Here is a 21,753-nt window from a genome sequence, read left to right as displayed (position 1 = left end):
ATTCCATGATATTATGATTTTAACTTGGAAATACCACTTGACATAGTCTAGGACTGACGAGTTACTGCAAATAAAGTGTCACATGCCAAAGATGGCATTGTTTCTACTTCACCCCATCAGCAGCACAGCAAATAAGTTTAACAGCCCTCATCTACTATTCTTTTCCCCTATCTTCAATCCATTTTTACTGTACAGACACACACACACTTTCTGCTTTTGAAATGCATCCATAAAAATGAACTGCGGTGCTTTGAAGAAAGATGTTCATGACTTAATTCTTCCTGCACTGGCTGTCAGTCAGACACTGAGCTTATGATGTATACAACCCATCGATTTTGTAAGCTTCCTTCCTGGAAGCAGCAGTTTCAACTGGAGGGAAAAAAAGGCAGGACAGAAGAATGCTGTCTGTCTCTCTCTCGTTACCCATTGACTCTGAGCCATCACTTTTGTTGCTGAGCAAACTAGCACGGCTCTGAGAGCCACTGGAAAGTGATTAAAATTTGGCAGCAGAATGTCTAAACCACTGGCGTTTCTATAGCAATAGGGAGAGTGCAAGATGTGAAAAAGCCTGTAGCATTGCTGCCATCCTGCTGTGAACCAGAGGTATAGTGTCTCTGACTTTGGAGCTGGAAAGCCCATTTGTATAGACATCCCCCCCCTTCAAATTTAACAGGCTCCACTTTAATTCTTGTGCTAACTGCAAATTAAATGCTATTTTGTAAGCCAGAAAACTGCATATCAGCCTATTTTGCTTAAATATTAGTACCCTCATTTTTCATGCAATAGCCATGTCTTGCCTGTCTCCCCATCAATACTGCCCTCAGAAAACCAGAGAGGTATCCTACAAGCAGGGCAGCCAGTCTGAAGCTGCTGGTGGTCTGTTGTTTGCCATTGAACCCCAAGTCCAGGCTTCCTTTTGCAGAACTGCAACTGAATTTGGGTTGAGAAATGAATGATAAGCATAGCAGTCAAAATGATCCAACTTGGGTTGAGTTCTTAATGTTACATACCTAACTAGAAACTGTTTGATTTGCCAAGACTGCTGAGCAGAGCCAGTGCTATCCATGAGTGCTGAACATTTCTGGAAAAAAAATAAACGGGGCTAATCTTAACTGCTGAAATACAGATTCAAAAGCATAACTACAAGCACCCAGGTATGAAATTGTGGCCATTTTAATCAACTTCTTGCCTTCTCTCCCCCATCTTCCATCCATCTCTTAGGTGGCTAAGCAATTGCAGCCTTCAGTCGTGTGGATTGGAGACACAGAAAAAATATTTTCTAAAGCAGTGCCGAAGGCTGAAGAAGAGGTGAGTTGCTCCTTTTTTATTCCGGTGCAGATAATTTCTCCTGTTGCATTACAACAGACACAAAGGAGCAAGTGTATTTCTTAGCTTAGCACATACCAGTGTGACCAGACCTGCCAAAGCTTGCTTGATAATAGCTTGTCTCACTAACATTTTTTTCTTTTAAGAGAGTCTTGTGACTTCTTAAGAGCCCCCAAGAGGTCACGTTTCTCTCCTACACACCTATACTTGCTTTATTTAAAAATAGTCCAGTCACTGCTCATCAGTGCACTGAAAAGTAGAAGAGAATAATGGAGAATTTCAAAATGTGAGGCAAGAAACTAAGAGTTAAGATGAGCTTAAATTGTTCAGCTCTATTAATTTGAGAAATTGGTTGGAGCCAAAGTGAACAATAAAGTAACAAGGATAAATTTCCACTGTGAAAACAAAGAGTCTATGTTAAATAGTTATGTTTACAGATTATTTTCTTTGGGTTCCCAGGAGTCCTATTGCCATTGCTTCCATTGCTTCCTCTCTTGTGTAGCTTCCCCACTAGAAAGAAAATTAAAACACTGCCCAATAGGCACAGCAACTCAACCACCACAGCAGAGAGCAATTCACCTGAAATCCTGATTAGATTCATGCTGCTTACAAAATATTTTACTTTTAGAGCTCCATGTGAAAAATTAAACTTGTTTTCTTAAGATGAATCCTGTGCATTTAGGCTGTGGGATGGACACGAGCCTGTATTTTAGAAGACCAATGAAGCATCACCTTGGAGGACGGCTGTATTAGCTGACGGGTGTGCAGTGGTTGATGCCCTCTAGTGGTCCCCACACTGAAAGGGAACCTTTCTCTTGGGCACAAACCTTAACAACAAGTATAGATGGGGATTACAAATAGGACTAGGGGCCAAAGATTGCCTGGAGTAGTCATGGTCTTTGTCTGCTTTGATAGCCACCAGTGTGGAAAAATTTCTCACCCTGCCCACCTCAGTCAGGGGTATCACCTCTGCCCCTGCTATTGCATTCCAAGACCTGCAGGTATTTAACAAAAGGTCTCTTGTGTTCTTGGTGGGAGTGGATGGCTCCAGGCTTGAAATCGCTCATGTCCAAGATAGTTCACAGCATAACCAATATTTGGAGCCAGAGAGCATGAAAGAGGAGGGACAGGCAGTGGTAACTGGCAGTCTGGGGAGCCTTCCTTAGGAGCACTAGAATTTTGGAGAAGATGAGCTAAGCTCAGCCCTCAGAAGCCAAAGTGAGTGGAAGTCACTTTGCTCATCCCAGTATGACGTTTCTGGCACAGTGACTGAGAACCTGGTAAAAAGAAGCCTTAAGTTCTTCAAATACCCACTAGAAAAGTAGTCTCTCTCCAGTCCTCCCCAAAGGATGCAAAGCAGTCAAATAGCAAACACATTACAGTAACCCCAGTCACCAAGGATGATGTGCAAGCAGTTCAGCCACTCATAGTTAAACAAATAGGAGTCACCTTCACAGTTCACCCCACTTTTCTCCAGCTCAGCTCTACATGACAGCTGAAATCATAGCCTGCCTCTTCAACAACACTTCTTGCTACTGACACATTTCTTTCAAAGTGGAGGAGATATTACTAGCTTTCAGGACATATCCCTGAAATGCATGCACTAAGTTAAGATTCCTGCAAGCTGAGCAATGAGCACTTGTTGTAACCAACTCTAGATCAGTGGGAATCTATGAATATCATTTGTCACCCAAAAAATTATGTTGTAAATGCTGGGGATAAATTAGGACTGATTTTCACAAGAAAGATGTGAAATAGGAGTCAGACAATTGTTTTAAAAATTCTCTGCATCTCCTGATAGAGTCAGCTTTTTCTAGCAGAAGACATACTGCAAGCCCAGAAAAGAGCATGTTTGCTGTTGAAGCAACAATTATCTTCTATCAGTCATTTCAGTGAGATGGGATTCCTCTACCCCCCAACCCTAAAATAATTTGATAACTCTCACTTTTATAGCAATATTGATGCCTCAAAACATCTTAGAGAACATTTGTACTTCCCTCCAATACACATGAAGAGGAGGAAAGCTTGAAGCCTGTGAGTAGCAACAGGTATATAAATCACAGAGAGTAATTTAGCCAGCATAAAATTTGTCAAAAATAAAGTAAATCCACATTTCAGTCATTGCTGTGACCAGATCTCCCTGACAAAGCAAAGGTGGCAAGGTTGGCTAAAACTTCCAAGGTAAATATGTAGCAGAAGCTTGTTTAATCATCAGAGAAGTCAAATTCATTACCAACAGCTTCCCAACAAGGGAATGGCAAAGTTTGAATAAGAGCTTGTGATTCAAAGTCATGCCTTCAGACAGCAAACATACTGTTTGAGCATGGACTGAGTGACATCCTTTCTTTCGGAGCAAGACAAAAGCCAAGACTTCTCCTTTGCTCCAGGGCAGACCTTCTGTGCTTACAAGGCACATTCTTTGGGAGCAAGCGCAGGCATCCCACTCTCCTGGGAGCGTAAGCACAACAAGGAGGAAATTAAAAGATGGCAGCTGGTATTGACTGATGGCCATAGGAATAGTTCATCCAAGACCAAAAATATGAGCTGGATGTATCATCCTGGCAAGCAACATGCCCATGCTCCAAAGTGGGACCTAAGCCCCAGTGCTAAGACATGCTCAGCTCCTTATCATGATTAAGCAATTGGCAAACTTAGGAAGATGCATAGTATGGCCATGAGAATAAAAAGAATGAGAAAACGGACATATTGTAATTAAGACAAGTTTAGCTAGAAAATAACTGATCCAACTCTAACTCTACCCCAAAACTTTGGGGATTTCTTATTGATTTCCCAATTTCACCTCCTCTGTAGCTTTCACTCCAAAGAACAGAGCTTTGTCTCCTATCTGTCAGCTGTCTGCTACTGCAAACAACAGAAAAAATGTATCAAAGATTGTACATGCTGTGTAGATTCATAGATGTTTATCATCGCCTTTCAACTGGGAAGGTTTGCAGGACATGGTTTCTTCTTCATTGACATTAAGGAAGACTCGTCTGAAATTGAGGCTCAAGTTTCTTAGGGAGCTGCCTACTATATACTAAAAAAATTACAACATGATCTAGAGTAAGATTTTCAAGTGAGTGTGGGTGACTTGGAAGTTAAGTCTCAATCATTTCTGAAGAGAGGCTTCCAAGTCATTAAACTTCTCTGAATACAATACACTATCCTAACCCAGTTATTCACTTATAGCTTTATTAACAGTAGAGTGACACCACAGCAATTTGATTAAGCTTCTGCAACCAATATTTACATGAACATTATCAAACATAACTATCCAATAACAGGTTTTGCTCAATACTCATCTGTTCTGTAAATAGTAGTTAAATATTTGTTATAAAGCCAAATGGTAAATTATTGCAAAGAAATAAATCCCAAGTTCAAAGAGCTTGTATTCTCAGGTTAGAGCCTCAGCAAGCTGGAAATCACAGCAAAAATTAGGGAGTGTTTTTTTCACATTTAAACCATGGGTATGTGTTGGTAGATCATAACCTCCAATAGCTGGGAGGATTCCACACCAGGTTACATACCCCGGCATATTTTCTGTCTGTTAAGGTTCATCAGGTACACAGGTCCAAGCAATATTTCTCCTTGAACTGGAAATCAGGATTTCCTTCTTTAAATGAGTTGTTTCCTTCCCACTTTTCAATAAAAGGACCAGCAAATTCAATAGTGAAAGGCAGTAGCACAAACCTACAAATACATAAGCAGAAATCATGTGTTTACCTGACTTTCAGAAGACAGAAGCTTTCTACTTAGGTTGAGCAGCTAGTCTGTTTATATTAAATGCAACTAGACTACTAAAAAAAAAGCATGAAATCCTGTTGTATATAGCATGTCTACAACCTCACCTCATTAACTCTGAACTGTCAGCATCGGTTACAACTTTCCTTCTTGTATTTACATGTATGTGCTGAAGATGAATGCAAAACGACTGGAAAAGATCCTCCCCAAATTCCTTAAGGCTTTGAAAGCACAGGACAGAGTGCTGCTAGTGGGAACCACCAACCGTCCCTTCGATGCTAATCTTAAACCTTTCTGCAAAGTCTACCAAAAAATTATTCTGATTCCTAGGCCTGACTATGCTTCAAGATTTGGCAAGTATTTCAAGTGATCCTGTTGATTATTACTGTTTAAAATCCATGCTTATTGTCTGGTTATCCTCAGAACTGACTTTAACCTCAATTCACACTCCAGGTATGAATTTTCAATTAATTTCAGTATTTCCTAAATTTTCAATTCCTGAAAGTTTAGGTAATATTGGTGCAGGCTACCCCAAAGTTCAGATAATAAAAGTGGAAGTTGGGAGGAGGGTTTAAAATACTGTTATGCAGTGATTAGCATTTCTTCATGAGTTGTTTAGCATGCACTGATTTCATCCCAAGCTGTTTTTTCACTGTAGAAAGTATAAGATCCTATTTCAATACACACTTTCTGTTTTAAGCTTTTCTTTTTACACAAGGATTCTGAATTTTTGTTATTCCTGTCCAGTTTGCATACTCTAAACAATACACTTCATGGCCTCGCCATGAACAGAACCATGTCTAGAGAACTGAGTTTTGTCACTATCAAATTCCACTATTGTACTTACAGATCATGAGAGAAATTGTAGAAGCAGCCATGATTTTGCATATCTAGTCTATCAAGTGGTGATAGACACGCCCTCACAAAATCTGACAAATTCATTGAGGACCCCTATATGCTGAGAGTTAAAGCTTGTAATGAAAAACGTATCTTTTATTAGACCAACTTACATGGGTAGTAAAAAGACAAACTTTCAAGCATACAAGTTTGTTTTCAGATTTGAATCACCTTGAAGTCTGCAATAGTTCAGCATTGAGCAGGAAGAAATGCTCCAAATTAAGCATAATAATGTGAATCAACTACTGCAGGAAAAATGGTAGTTTGTCCACATCCTTCAGAATTGGCTGGTAGAAGGACTTCTGTTCTCAGAAGTATAATTTTTTTCCCTGTGGTTTAATCACAGATATCATGCAGTTTAATACACTTTTCTGGGTACTAAGAAGTCTGATGTGGTGACTCATAAACAGAAGGGCTGTTTAGGTTCAGTCTAAAGATAAAGTGGAAAAAAGGTTTTGGGCTATTCAGAATGGCACCAAACACTTTGAGTTAGGACTCTCAAGGGCATGTTTCTTCTATCAGCAGCTCCTAGGACAAGTATCCCTATTGATCACTATATCAAAGAAAACAGAATGCCTTCATGCCACTAATCTCTGATGGGTTGTGTCCCAGAAGAATATAGTAGTAAAGGAAACCACATTCAGTTTAGGCATCTTGCTACACAATTGTACTTTGACTACAATATTGCTCTGCATAGTCACCTTATTACAAAAATCATGCAACTGTATTGTGAAGTCCAGTTTATACTACCTTTCATGGAGGCAGCCAAGGTACTGAGATGATGCATGTTTGGGCAAGCTCAAGACAGGTTTTGACTGCCTAGCACATTGTAAATCTCTCCCACATTCAATAATTTTCATAGTGTGGATGGGAAATAGTCTCTAAGCAAGCTAACATGTGTTTCATGTTATGTTACAGCTCTGATAAATTGCTAACAGATAAGGAACATGAATAAGACCTAGAGAAAGGAGGTGATAGCAGCTGAATTTAGCTGTGTTCACTTCTGGGGATTGAACTGTCACATTCTGGGAATCTCACCACTAATTTGGAGTCAAAAAAAAGGGCCAGCCAAAGGGATTTCAACTGCAAACTTAAGAATGCCCCTGAAAGTTAACTCTTGGCATTTTAAAGCAGATTAAACTTGTAACTTTACTTCTTTGGCATTGTCCCATTTATAACAGTGCCAGGCTTGTTCTTTAGCTCCAACCTTCCCTCAAGTTCAATGGAAATATGATCTTTACAGTACAGACCACTCATCTTCCAGTCTTGACAATTTTCAGTGCCTGACACCAAATTTGAGAACTAAAAATTTGTTTTGACAGAAAAGCCATGACATAACAGATATTCATAGCCACAGTGCACAAGCTACCTGTCTGCTACAATCCTCTATTTTGTTACAAACCAGAATATTCCAATCTATGCACAATGGAAACAACAAACATACAATGGAAATCATTAAACTGGGAGATTCATGATCCTGTACTGGTTTCTTGCTATTAATCACCCAGCAAGTCAGTGTCTAGTATTAGGCATGATCCTACCTGCAACAGAAGCTGTGGCACACAATATATGGCTGTGCATAAGTAGTGCTCACTGTTGTATGCATCAATTCCTCTTTTATGAATTAGCCATTCAGCTAATAATTATTGAGCATAGTTACAATTCAAGTGGAAGATTACAACTTGCCAGAGTGAAAAACTTAGTACAAAGTTGTCAATAGTTATGGGCACAAGTCCATAGTATCGACACTACAATCGAAGCAAGAGTAAGGCAGGTTTTCTCCATGACTTAACTGCCCCAACATCCAGTACCATTAACATTCCACCCAACATTTTCATACTACATATGAGCATTCAAACACAGGATACTCACACCGCAAATTATCTGTTTCATTCAAGAACCTTTTTAACCTCTATGCATAAAACTTGCTATTTTTTTCCAAGTGTTCTCATGTAGGGCGTTAAAGGAAAGCATGGTGACATGACATGAAAAAGTTTTACCAAGTTTCTCTGAGAGAGACTGTTACTTTACAGAGGATAAAACAAAAACATCTAGTACTCCTGTTAATTTGGGTTTTTTTTTAAGCAAAATCTCAGGCACTTCACAAACATTAAAAAACCTTCATGTCACAGATGTTCACAGCTAAAAGATACGAACAGGTTCACCATTCAGCTAACAAGCAAAATGCCAATCACAGAAATGTACACCTGGCCTTTGCAACATGTGCCTGCATAGCTGGAAGGCTTTGGCTTCCAAACCAGACATTGAGTCCCCATAGCAGCCCTCAGTTCAGCAGCAGTAACCTGGAATCAGGGTCACAGAAATAAAAACAGGCTGTTAATATAGGTACTTAACTCTACACACCCAAATGGGAACATTCTGGACAGGCTCTCTTTCTGTGCATACATGCAGGCATATTTAAGTAGTTCTTTCCATTTTTACACACATATCCACCTCATATTATGTGTCCCTAATGACTTTCTGAAAGTACTGACTGGTAGCCAACAAATGATCACTAAGGTTTAAGAACAGATGTGCCTAAAGGCTTCTAATCTGTAGATGAAAGAAACAGCAAACAAGAAAAATTTGAATCTTGGCTTTCCTGATACGCCTTATTTTCTTGTTTCAATTTCAAAATGCAAAAACATCTCTCCTGCTTTCCTTATTCCATGTCTTTGTCATTCTCTCTTTTTCTGGGTCCTGATGAACAGTGCTATGGAAACACATCATCCTGCAGAACGGTGGAGCAATCACCAACTTGCTGAACATAAGCTGCCTAGCAAAGGTGTCTGATGGTTTCACCCAGGGACACATCGTCCAGGCGGTGCAAGCTGTCCTGAGTGAGCTACGCCTCCTGCAGATGACCAGGAAGCCACTGAGGACTGCAGAGTTCATGACTTCTCTGGCCAGACAGGACCCGGTGTACAAAGAGGAGGAAGAAACATTTAAGGTGACATTAAGAGCTATGTTAACTGGCTGTCTTTCATCGTCCCCTGCCGTGTCCTTCTCCAGGCACATTTGATCTAGAGACCTGCTAATTCTGCTGATGGGTTGGCACATCACTCTCTGAATGATGATGTATGGCTCAACAGCACCAAATACCCATCTCCCCAATTTTGGGATGGTTGGCAGCCTGGGCTGCTGGGCAGCTGGACGTGCCAAGCAAACGGTCATTATTACAGGCAGCAACTCTGCACGGGCAACACGCCTGGCATACTGCTTTGCTGAACCTACTGCCCGCACCCAGCTCACGTTGAATAGAGTAGCCTTCACATGCATGGATAAATTATGCAGGTACCATTAGTACAATGCATTGGTCCTTTTTCTTTCAGAGCTGACATGTTCAGCAAGCCTGGCTATGTTATCTTGAGAAGGCAGAAAACTTGGACACATGGGGTCTCTGCAAGGTGCTCCACATAGGGATCAAGTTTTAAGTCCTTATTTAAAATGATTTCAAACAAGAATTTTCTTCATTTCAGGGTTTAAAAAAAAAAAAAAAAAAAATCTGCCTCAAACTCCATCATTCTACCCACCCTCAGGGCCATAAAATCCTTAAGGCAAAACCTAGTGCATTTGAGGTGCATTATGTATACCTCAAATATACATGGATCACCCTGCAAACAACTACTTTTTCCACATGTAGCTCAGTAATAATTTCTTTCTTTCCCTAGACGAGGATTATCTTTATTTAGTGGTTAATTCTGCTTTCACTGTATGGCTTTTTGTTTTCCTAATGATGGGAACAGTTTATCAGGCTTAAGTACAGGTCTACAATTTATCTACTGTAAGTGACTTCAGTGTAGCTTAGGGACAGCTGAACTGGGCTTGAACTAGCTAGTTGAGTACAACACTACAGCTTAGCAGCACTGACACTCCAGAAAAACAGCACGATGCTTGACGGAGGCACTTCAAGCCTACTAAACACTAGTAAAAGCCTTGGCCACTGAACAGGACAGCCCTGCTATGTACCAAGGAGAGCTGCATGCAGCCCACAGCAGGGGCTCCAAATGGGATAGGACTTCTGTACTGAAGCCAAGAGACCCCGGAAGAGCTTTCTCAGTCCCATACACCCCCTCCAGCTTCTACCCAGACGAGCTTATAAACCATCGAATTCTCCTGGCTAAAAGGTTTCCTCTTCATTCTGCTCTTTGAATCCTCTCTGGTTTTGAATCCCCACAGCGCCTCGCACAATAAATAGGATGCAGTTTCTAACAACTTTGTCCAAGTCTTCATCCACTGCTAACCTAATGATAGCGCATATTTCTCCCAGGCCTGTTGAATACTTTCCAACTTCCATTTAGAGCCATTTGGCTCACTCAACCTAGGCAGCATTTGTGATATTTGGCAAATTACTCTTTTTTCCTCATGTTTCCTATCTAAACCAATATCTTTCCTTGGGGAAAGGCTAATGGTTCAGTGTTGCAACAAAGAAAAAAACCCCTATCATTCCCAGCTCCAAGTAGCAATCCATTTGTACCCTGAAACACGAGAGCTGGTATTTAGTGTGAGTTTAACTTGAAAATATTATTCCACTTACTATAAATGTGCCTGTTTTGTACAGCACAAAGTATGCAGGCAGCACTTCATTTTGAACATGGCTAAAATGATACTGTCCTCAGTGTCCCATGGCAATAATTTCCTTGCATTAATTACAGCCCTTAAGAAAGTATTTCCTTTTATCGGTTTTAAATTTGTTTCCCTTAAATGTCATGGAACCTTGCCCCAGCACCTCTACTATGGCACAGGGGAAGAGGATTATCAAAATGGCCTCATGCATTAATTAACTCCAGTATCTTCATCTCTTCTCAAAGAGAAGCCCCTCTTCCTGAGCCTCTAGTCATTGCCATTGCTGGACCTTTTCTGTTGCTTTGCTATGTCCTTTTTGAAGCGATGTGGCTAAAACACAGTATTCAAAGTGAAGGTTAGTGCTATGATGAATCTTTGATTTCTATTCACTGGAAACATGAATCTCCCTGTTTGACATTTATATTCTGCCAGTGCTCCAAAATGAATATAAATAATGCAAAATTTGTGATAATGTGATTTCCTCATTCAATTCACTCAAATTTCTGCCCCAATTATACATCCACATTTTTGAAATTATAAACTATTGCACCAGTGTGATTGATACAAATCCTTATACAGGAATAATGGTAGTCCTAGAGGAGCAAAGGGCTGTCCAACTGGCACACTAGTTCTGCCTGGCAATGACTGGTACGAAATACTTATAATATGAAAGAAAACACATACCAAAGACTGTGGACATCATTCCTCCAACAAGCAAACATTTTAACTCTGGTCAGTCACTTACTGTCAGTAACTTACATCCCCAGTTCAGATGCTAGTGCATTAGTGATAAAACTACTTTTATTTTAACCATATCTGAGGAGGTGGCTTCATTAATCTCACATAGCAGTTCCACTAGCTGAAGAGTCAAAAGCAGCCATCATCACATGCCAACAAACAGGTAGATTTACTGCATTGAAATATATGCACAAAGAAATGGGAAGGGAACAAGAGAAGACATCACGAGTCACTCAGCTCCTCCTGCCACATGCAGCAGAGTCCTTTATCAGCGACTCAGAGTGGGCAGTGAGATGACCTACCCAGTCTGCGCCCACCAGACGGCACTTTCCATCCTACCACGCTCCAGGCAAGCTCTTGCAGGGGTTTGTTATTCTTTTCATCTCCCACTTCAGGTCTGGAGGACATCATACCCAGGACCACAAACCTGTTGGGGGAAATAGAATTTCTATGGCCTCATGGCCTGTCACGCATGGAAGGCCAGAGACATTGCTTCATTGCTAGCTACTGCTGGGGAAGTCAATTCCTCCCCAAGTCAATAGTCACAACCAGCATCTCATCTTTCTTATCCCACTCCTGTGAAGGACATAAACAGCCATCTCCAGGCCTCTCCCTGCTCCATGTTGTCCCAGCTGTGTCTGTTCTCCCTGACACAGGAATAGCTTGGCCTGAGACCATTTTTAGGACAGCAAAATGCAATTGCCCAGGCCACTGTGGGTTCCTCCCAAACATGGAACCTCCCATGACACCATCTAGATGTGGATGCATGAGAAGTTGCACGATGTTTTAATCAGTGGAGTCAGGGTTCTTGGAGGAGGGGTACTCAGCTAATTTGGGCAACTGGAAGAGAGATCACAGTGTTAGAGCTGCTCAGCAGCCAGCTGGACATTTGACAGCTGTCAGACTTCATTTGCCCGCTGACAGTATTTAATCTGCAAGAAAAGAGATCCAAATAGGGTGCCTGTCATAAGCCCCTTTCTGGGACCCAGAGGATGCCTTTAAGAAGCATGACACCAAGAAGGACCATCTGGGGCCAGGAGAGGAACATCAAAGGGTTTTCTTCCCTATACACTTCCAATACCTCTTCTCCCAGCTACTTCTCTTGCTGCTGCCTGTCTCTAACACATACTGGGCAACGGGACAAGGCAAATTCCTAGGGGTAGCCTTACCAGGCTCAAGCTGGAAGCAGCATTTTGGACGAATTGTATGGAAAAGGCAGACTTTACAGGGTGCTGCACAGGTAGGAAGGTTGAAGACTACTCAAGTGAAGGGCAGAGGAGACACAGTTGTGGCATTAAATAGTGGTCTGTGGTCAGAGGAAAGACATTCATTCTTGGGGCAGTGCATGGATGAATACAGTCAAGAGCGAAAGCATTTTATCAATCATGTCAACATCTAGTGGCATTTTAATCTCTGGTGTAGGCAGGACTTCGTAGATAAAGGTTCCTGTACGTACATATGGGGAAAGACTAATTCCTGCACACTACTAACTTTAAAGCACTACCCTCTCCTTCATTTTACATTATTTTCACATGGCCTAAAACTGCCTTGTTGACATTACAGTCCAGGAGCTTGGCAAGTTTGCAGAGCGACTATACCAAAATCATTTACAAGTCACAGGACTGTGAACAGGCATCTGAAAGCAATAAACAGGTTTTTAATGTTTGGGGCTTGTTTTGCTTCTTAAGCTCTCTCATTGAAATAGAAACTGTCTGGATTGATTTGCAGAGCCATGAGAAGTATATGCTTTGTCTATTGCCAAGTTTCAGACCAGAGGGAGTTTTGACAAGAGCTATATAGCTCAGAAATAGGGTTGATCATAGAAGTTCTAACATTTCCATAACTATAGCAACACAAATGGCCCAGCTAAGTATTCCTGTTAATGAGACACACTTCAAGCAAGCAATTGCAATACTTCTTGTTATAATAATGTTCTCAAGAGATCCGAGGATTTCATTTCTGCTTTTCTACAAGCCAGCCAGGATTTTAAGATTTTTTTTTTTTTTTAAGGAATGCTCCATTGTACTAGTAAAAAGTTTAAGTGTTTTGGTTTTCTGGGGTTTTTTTTTGTTTTTCTGTTTGTTTGGTTTATTAAGTTTTAATAAAACATACACATGCTTTTTGATTCTCCAGGTTTGGTATGCCAAGACACCACTGGGGAAGGCACGAATCAGAGCACTGGCAGGCAATAAGAAAGCAGGAAAAGGCAAAACAAAAGAAGGAAATAAAGGAAAAGGGAAAAACTAACTTCCTCAAGAATTTTGCATCTGGCAATACCAGTCACAGCTCTACTTCACTGAAAGGGGGAGATGCTAGAAAAGCAGACACTTCAGAATAATGTACCCCAAGTTATAGATATTCCAGGAAAGATAATTCCTTTCTGAATGAATTTTTAAAAGTTAAAAAAAAAAAAAAATCAGAGACATCAATGTGACATGTAGCTCTCAGAGGATAAAGAGTTAATGACCACTGACTTGCTCAAGCATTATTTATTCTACAAGGTTTTAGGGGGCAGAGAGGTTCATTACTCAGGACTGTAACATGCCATCAACTTTTAGGCTATACTCATTTATTTCAGCAAGTAACTCTCCTTAAAAATTGATGTCACATTAATGTCTTTCATTACTTTAATATCCTATATGCTTTATAAAACTAACTGCTTTATATATCTGTAGGTCTAATGTGTTACAGTTCTCAATAAAACTATTACAGCTATAAAGACTGCTTTTTAATTGGGATAGATTATAAGACACTTAATGCAATCTACCACAAGCTGAATATTTACATAGCTGCATGAGGACCAGCACTGTTTCACCTTTTGATGCCTCATCATGGACAAATTCATATACGTGGATGTTAGCAAAAAACATTAATAAGCAGAACGAAAGCAAAGCAGTCAGGTGGTGTTCATTTTGGTGAATGTACTGAGAATCTATTTTGCAATAGAAAACAATGCCCAATTGCTTTGTTTGCACAAATAGCAATATACTGGTTGCTTTAAAAAAACGCATGTAGCAGAACAGCAGCTGTAATGGCATTCTGGAACAGGCCTGTTGAGCTTTCTAAAAGGTTGTTTCATGCTGTGTTAAATCAAATCCACCTAGACCTGCTTCAGCTTCTTCTAAATCCAGTCCTGCAAGCTCTGTTTAAGTAGCCCACTGGTGAAAGTCTGTCCCATCACATTCAGACCCCACACACGAAGCTGTGTACAGATGTAGCCTGTGGGATCACAGTGGCTATTTCTATGTGCTTGAGCAGCAAAACATGAAGCTCTGTGGCAGGAACGTCTTCTGCACAGAAGTACCCAAGACACTTGAAGGCAGAGATTTCCTGGTCTTGTGCTTTGATGTAGCATCTCCTACTCAATAGAGTACATTAGGCCTAATATCCAAATATCACAAATAGCAAGTGCAGCGAGCTAAACCTTTTCAGAAACACAATGCGCTAAGTAGTCCATGATAGCATTTGATAGGCAATCAATCTTGTTTGCTCACAAATCAGCAATTTTGGGAGCAAGGTATTTATAAAACAGTGGTTAGAACATCCTACAGCTTTGGGACATCCTGCATGACACTGATGGAGCCAGCACCGCCTTTACGTCAAGTACAGGATCTCATTCACCAGGGTCTTCTACAAATAAGAGCCACAAATAGCTGTTTTCACCTCTAACTGCAGCATACCTATGTTGACTTGATGAGGAGTAACTCGCAATACCTGTTTAACTGGAAACCCAAGGCACACCATCCCCAGGGAGCCAAAGGACCTCTCTATACCATCACTATAGACAGGCTGGCAGGTACAAGGAGGGCTGCATTGCTGTAGGAAGCAGCACAGGTTTCCTCCAGCACAGACCAGGCCAACCTGCCTTTGGGGGAGGGCAGGCTGAGGACAGCACATCACACATACTCTGCCAATTACAGCTCATGCTGAGTATAGCACTGCTCACTGCTTGTTAAGATCTTGTTGACATCTTCTACGTAAAAGGGAACAATCACTTTTTAAACATTTCTGCATCTTTGTACTACCCCGAACCCCTTACTCCTCCAGCTTCCCCTACTAGAACAGGGTTATTTCCTCAAAAATATGGTGGCAAGTGACATAGAAAATGTGCTTTTACCTGGATGGTCAGTACACAACATGCTTTAGGACAGGAATCCTGCAGAAAGACAAAAGCCCACCCAAAAACCTGCTTGAGAAGCTGCTCTAACAAAGCTTGCTTGGAAGGGGATTTCAGTAATCATATCAAGTACGGTAGAGGGAACTGGGTAGCTCTGGGTAATAAAGTGAATTTTCTCTCCGAGGGAAGAATATGCTGCCATGCTATCATCACAGCCCCAATTCAGGCTTTTTGTGGCCCATCCTCTTTGGCTACTTTCAGCTGTCCAGTACAGGGCACCCCTGGATTTTAGCCTCCCAACCTTGAGGCTGCATCTCCAGCCCTGCCAGGGGACCCAAATGACAGGAGAAGAAATGCTTGCTAGATCTCATCTGTGCAGCAATTCAGGACACTTCTGGTGTACACAAGTCATTCCCCCAGCCACCCCAGCAGTAATCCAGCTGCTGGAGCCTCATCACAACCCACACAAGAGACCCCATGAGGATGAGCTGCCAGGCCCTGGATTTAGTCACTTGCAACAGAGCAGCTACAAACTTTAGCTTTCCTTTCTTTATTCTTTCTTTGCAGAGGCTTGCTTGCAGCAGGCTGCTGACTTCACAAATTTGGCAGCACATCCCACTTAAAAAAGATACTCTTCAACTTCATCCTCAGTGAGGAGAGCCAGACTCTCCAAAGAGGCGGCAGGGTTTGTGTTAAAAACCTCATCTCTGCTCTCATCTGCAAGAAAACTAATTTGGATAATTCTGTCCTCAATCTTGCCGACAGTGGAATACTCCTCTCCACAACAGGTTTGACAGCAGAATGTGATGTGATGAAAAGACCGCATTTAGGTTGGACGTAAGCAAGCCCATTAACTAATATTTCAGCAGGTTCAGTGCAATCTCAACAGCAAAGTAACATGCTGACTGGCAACATCCATCTCCAGGGCACAACTCCGACCCCATGCAGAAAGGATGCATGAACCTCTCGCCTTCCCAGGTGTGCTTGGCAGGGCAGAAGCCTGTGGTTTCTCCTCCGGTGTTCACCAGTTTCTGAGAAAAAAAAGCACTGGGGCAATTTAACCTCTACATATAGCTTGCAATGGTGGCCGCTTTCAGTGTAAACTGCATTTCTTTTTTTTTTTTTTTTTTTTCCATAGGGACCTGGAAGCCACAGCTGGTGTACCTACAAACCACTCCATGGGTGCAGGGGGTGACAAAGAGGTGATAAAGCAGACAAACTCTGCCCTGCGCAGCTGCCAAGCCCTCGCTCTGCTGTAGAGAGTCCTCTTGGGGGGGACGGGGAGGGAAGAATGAGGAGCAATTTTAATGCTATTTATAATTATTATTACAGAAAGTGCAACTACTTGAAAATGAAGCTGTTGCATCAAGCAGAGCCAACACACAGTAATTTCAGTGTCAATGGCTAGACTGCTAAATTAAGTTGCCCTGGATGGATCTCCAACACCCGTCCTGCTGTGAGGTTAATACTGCTCTCACAAGGAACACCGCTAGAGATTCTCTACCAGGTCTCCAACCAGGTACCTTCTGTCTCGGTAGAGCATCTCTACCCAGAGATCTTACACCACAGAAGGAAAAGGAAAAAAAAAAAAAAAAAAGAAAAAGAAAAGGACTGTAGCTTTGCTAAGCCCAGCTGCAGGGCAGTTGTGCTCTACTTTCTAGCTGCAGCCTCCTGGCACAGCAATCCCAAAATCTGATGAGGGAGGAAAATCCCCTTTGCTACACCCTATTCCCTACTTAGTTTCCAGCAAGAAGCGAGTTTTGGGAGACAGCGGAGAGGGGCACCAGGCTGCTTTGCCTCCTGGTGCGGTGGTGGGAGGTAATCCAGCAGCACCAGCAAAGTTGAGAAAAGAAGCTGTCATGCTCATTTATATATGTAAGTGATCTAGAGAATTATCGGCTAAATTATTTAAATGTCCCATTACTATTAAATTACTGGGCATTCATTGTAAGAACAGTCATAATACAGTAACTAATTTGGTATTAATGTGAATGTCAGCATTTCATTGCAGTTATTTTGTACTTCATCACAAGATAATTTACCAATAAATTAATTGGCTTAATTGCTTCCTCCAAACCCAGGAGAACTACATATGACACGACTTTTTAAAAGTGTTCTTGCTCACTCCCCATCTTTCTGTTTTACCACACCAAACAGGAAACCCCGTTTGAAATACCTGGGGAGGAACAGCCAAGAAAGAGGGAGCAAAGCATGACTTCACCCTCCCAGAGGCAATAAGTCTTGGCATAACCCTGCCCTGTGGATTTTAATGTGCTTTAAATATAGCCCCCACAGCCATGCTTGGAGCAGGAGCCCAGTTTTCAGTGCCAGCTTTGAAGGGTCCTGGGTGGTGGGCAATGAGCACAGTCCCAGCACTCAGCCTCCATCCAAGGCAGGGGAAGCACCTTCTTGCCCACCTGCCTGTTGTACAAATTCCCCACATCACCTTTGCCTCCCCAAAATACCAATAACCCCCAATCCCCATCACCTGAGCATCAGCCAAACCAGCCAGAGCAGAGACTCAGGCTACAGCTGACAAACCTTCTGCTCCAGTTGGAAGTAAGTTGCTACCAATTTGCCACAAGGCTCTCTGCAAAAAAGTGCCATAATCAGGATTTCAGGTGTGTAGTGGATACCCTGCTTCAGATGAGACATCTGCCAACTGATTTAAATCCTATCAACAAGCCTGAGAAACACAAGCAGTTTGCCATAGCACTTGGAATAGGATAAGTAAGAAACGAAAACCAAGTGGAGCCTTAAGTCATGAGGCATCACCTTCACACTGCTCTACAGCATCCACCAAGCACCCCAGGGCAGAGCCCCCATCCTCTCTGCAGACCCCAGGCATCATCCCTGTTGGCATCTGTGCAGGAGACACGTCCACCTCCCGGCAGTGAGCTCTCGGGGATGCAGCCCCAGTCCCAGCAGCCAGGCAGGAGGGCTGCATCCTCACAGCCAGGAGGGAGGAGGAATGGCCCTCGCTAGGTAAAAGGCAGCAGCCACCATGAAGTCATGCTTTTGCAATGTGCCTCGGGTATTATTAGGTCCCTGGCTTATGTCAAGCACTCGGGTTATGCCGCTGTGGCCAAAGCCCTTCAATCAGACAGTGTAACTCCTGTTAAAAGGACTGCCAGCCCTTGTCTCTGATCCCTGCCAATTTTGCATTAGCTATTTTGCCTTGCTAGCTAGCCTGTACTGATTTAGAAATAGGGTTATTGGGAGTGCTGCTGCCTTCCCAAAAGCCAACTCCCCCAGCACTGGGATTTTTTTTTTTTTTTTTTTTTTACACTTCAATCCCCACTGAAGCTCTCTGGCAGCCACAGCAAGTCTCCAAGAGCTCCCACCCCTCCATTCCCCAGGAGCTTAGGAAAAGTTTATTGCTGTTTTCTTCTCCAGGAGATGGAAAAAAGCTCCATCAAGAGCAGAGTGGGTAAGGACAGCTATTTTCTCCAGTTTCTTGGTTTAAATGTTTTTTAATAAATTAACAGGGCTCTTTTGCAAAGTGCTGGGAACAGATTGCACCAGACTCAGTTCTTTGGCACGTGCTCCTCCACCATCAGGGAGAAATCAGCCCAACTGCAAAATGCTGCTAAATCTTTATTTATGACTATTCACCCTGCTCCTGGGCAGTCTGCATCACGCCAGCCTGGCTCACAGGCCGACTCCAGGTGGGAAGAGCCCAAGGGAATACATCTCCTTCCAGCACACCCTGGCCAGAGATGAGTCCCAACCATGAGATGCCTGATGTAGCTTATTGCTTAAAGTTGCCACCGGAATTAAAAAAAAAAAAAAAAAAAAAAAAAAAAAAAAAAAACAACCCAACACACACCCAAACACGACATTTCTCAGCAAAACTCCCCAAATCCGGTAATACAAAGTGAAGCTGACTGTTCTATTAACTCCCATCCTGCATCAGCAATTTTCTAAAGTGTGGAAACATTATAATTGACTTTTTTGCTAGTAGCAAAATGTCATTTTTTCTTAACACTTCCTAAGTTAGTAATGCATTTCAAAAGCCTCTGATGCCACTACCACAACAGGACTTACAAATTAGCACATTTTTAGCTTTTCATTAAACACAATACCAAAAAAAAGTCTCATCATATTAGGGTTTCTCTCCTCATTATTGAAAGTACTGCGACTTTGGAACTTCGTGCAGCAAATTATAATGCACTCAGCCTGGGTCCATTGTAAATCAGGGCTTCAAAAAAGGTGTCACGTAGTCGGGCCCTCTTTAAGCACTGAAAATATTGGAGTCTATTTGAAAACGCCTTATGTAGTCTCTCACTAGCCTTGCAAATCATCACAGCACTGGGCAGAGCTTCCTTTTATTTTTTGCCTCGTGGCATCAAGCCATTTCTATTCCAACCAGAAAAAGAGGATTATTTCTTGCTGGGATTTAAAAAAAAAAAAAAAAAAGAACCCACACCTAAGATAACAAGCTGCATAAAATCCCCAAATCATTTAGGGCTCTTGTTCAGCTTTGAACAGCATCCACAGGACGATTCTCTTCAAAGGAGGGGGGGTTTCTCCAGCCGGACCCCTGGCTTGCTGCCCTGGGATGCCCCCAGCCAACAATGCTTTCCAGAGGCCACCGCTGAAACATCGCTATGGTGCAATCAAAGACACGGTGCCTATGTGGCTCCAGCTAATTCCCAAGCTCCGCACTGGAAGGCTACTGCCCTGGGAAGATGCTGCAGAAGAGGGCCTGTTTCTTTTGCAGAGCAAACAAGGGCCAGCCCATTTCGTGCACAGTTGCCTCCTGCAAAAGCACTGAATGCAACCTCAGTTGGCCTTTGGCATTGCAGCTGTTGGCTGGAGTCCCCTTTCTTAGCAGAGAAAGGAAAATAATAGGGGATGGTCCAGCATGGGAGTGGGGAGAGGTTCGCACCCTGCTCCTGGACCCCCCAAACCAGGTGCCATCCCAGGGCAGGGCACTGCCAGGCTCTGCTCCTACCTGCCCAGCAGCCTTAAGGCCAAAGGATAGGAAATGCAAACTCCACACCCTCTCCCATTTCCCTAGTCCTCTGAAAAAAGACTAAACACATCCCTAATCTCCTCTGCACAGCTTTGAACAATGCCAACACTGTGCAGTTTCCCCATAGGTGGGATGCCCGTATCCTTAAAACTATTCATGCTTTAAATTGCTCAAACTAGCAAGAAAGTCATCATTAACAAGACAACTAAGTGCAGCCAGAAGCAAAGAGGAAGAGAAGCATGAAATAAGGCTGTTTGCTTCTCAGGAGGGCAGCTACAAGCCAGCAGCAAGGTAAAGGATGTTTCCTAATGTCCTCTTCCAGCTCCCTTACTTTAGGTTTCTACCCTGCCTCAGTTTCCCCAACAGGGAAAAAGCAACCGGCAGCAACACAAGGCATGATTAATGCAAACACTGGGAATGAGTAAAGAACATCTCACAGCACAGGCAATAGCAGCACCAAAGCCCAAAACAAGTAACAGAGAGCAAGGAACTGGAAGGAGAAGGACCTGCAGAGCAGAGCCAGATACCAGCATCAAGAAAAAAAACCAAGCATAAGGAACTCACTTTCTCTCCCTTGAAGGGTCATAGGTTCTGCATAGACATAGTCAGTGCATAATTACCAGGAAAGAAAAGGACTGCAAGTACTGCTTTGTCTATTACTGCCTGAGAAATCAGCCCAAGCCCCACAGCCAACCAACAAACCTTCAAGAACTTAGGGGCCGAGGCTTTTATCTGGCTCAGTGGGTCACCTGCAAATGGGAAACCCAGCCCAGCTGCTGCCCCCACAGCAGGTGAAACTCAGCTGCTGCAATGGGCTGTTAGCAAAGCCAACAGGGCAAGCGGGTCATGAAGCTTGAGGACCTCAGCTGGGCTGGTTCTCCTCCACCATTTTCTCTAACAGGTGTCCAGGGTGAGGTCTCAGCATCCACATCAGGCTTTCACAGCATTTCTTCTGGGTCTAGCACCAGGTAGAGCCTTTTCTGGAGGTTTCCTTCCGAAAGTGCAGTTTGAGAGCAAAAATCATTTTGATGATAGCAGTGAGCAGGCAGGTCCTGAGTGCATGGGACAAGGGACTGTGAGGGACTCTCCGAAGTCCTTGCTGCCCCACTGACCCACTCATGAAAAGAAGGAAAGGCCCTGTGCTGAACGGCCACATGTGGAGTTGTCACATAGGACAGGGACAGACGTGGCAGGGGGGGTGGTACAGGACCTCCTCCACCTGCAGTCCCTCCTCCTCCCCTGTGCTGTGGGTCTCCATCCCTCTCCATCAAGCCCCTGTCCTGCCCTGGAGCCACAGCATGGTCTGGTGGGAGAAGGTTGATCTTGGACCGGTTGGGGGTTTTCCCACTTCTCCCTGATGAAAGCAGTTCAGGTCTGGGATCAAATCAGG

At 42.8% G+C, this 21,753-nt stretch overlaps 1 protein-coding gene across 1 annotated transcript in view; it reads left to right on the top strand.

Annotated features, from left to right (window-relative positions):
- DRC11 (dynein regulatory complex subunit 11) overlaps positions 1 to 13,515 on the top strand; it is a gene marked incomplete at both ends in the record, with an annotated part of 125,301 nt that extends 111,786 nt beyond the window's left edge. Inside the window, 4 exons of the mRNA XM_082311434.1 lie at positions 1,222 to 1,308; positions 5,243 to 5,420; positions 8,676 to 8,914; positions 13,402 to 13,515. Coding sequence (XP_082167560.1) covers positions 1,222 to 1,308; positions 5,243 to 5,420; positions 8,676 to 8,914; positions 13,402 to 13,515 — 618 coding nt within the window. The remainder of the gene's footprint in view (positions 1 to 1,221; positions 1,309 to 5,242; positions 5,421 to 8,675; positions 8,915 to 13,401) is intronic.
- Positions 13,516 to 21,753: the final 8,238 nt, after the last annotated feature.

The sequence above is a fragment of the Platalea leucorodia genome, assembly GCF_965183815.1.
Source record: "Platalea leucorodia genome assembly, chromosome: 5".
Lineage (NCBI taxonomy): Eukaryota > Metazoa > Chordata > Aves > Pelecaniformes > Threskiornithidae > Platalea > Platalea leucorodia.
The sequence above is the reverse complement of the archived record's forward strand: the minus strand, read 5'-3'. Positions and strand labels throughout refer to the sequence as shown.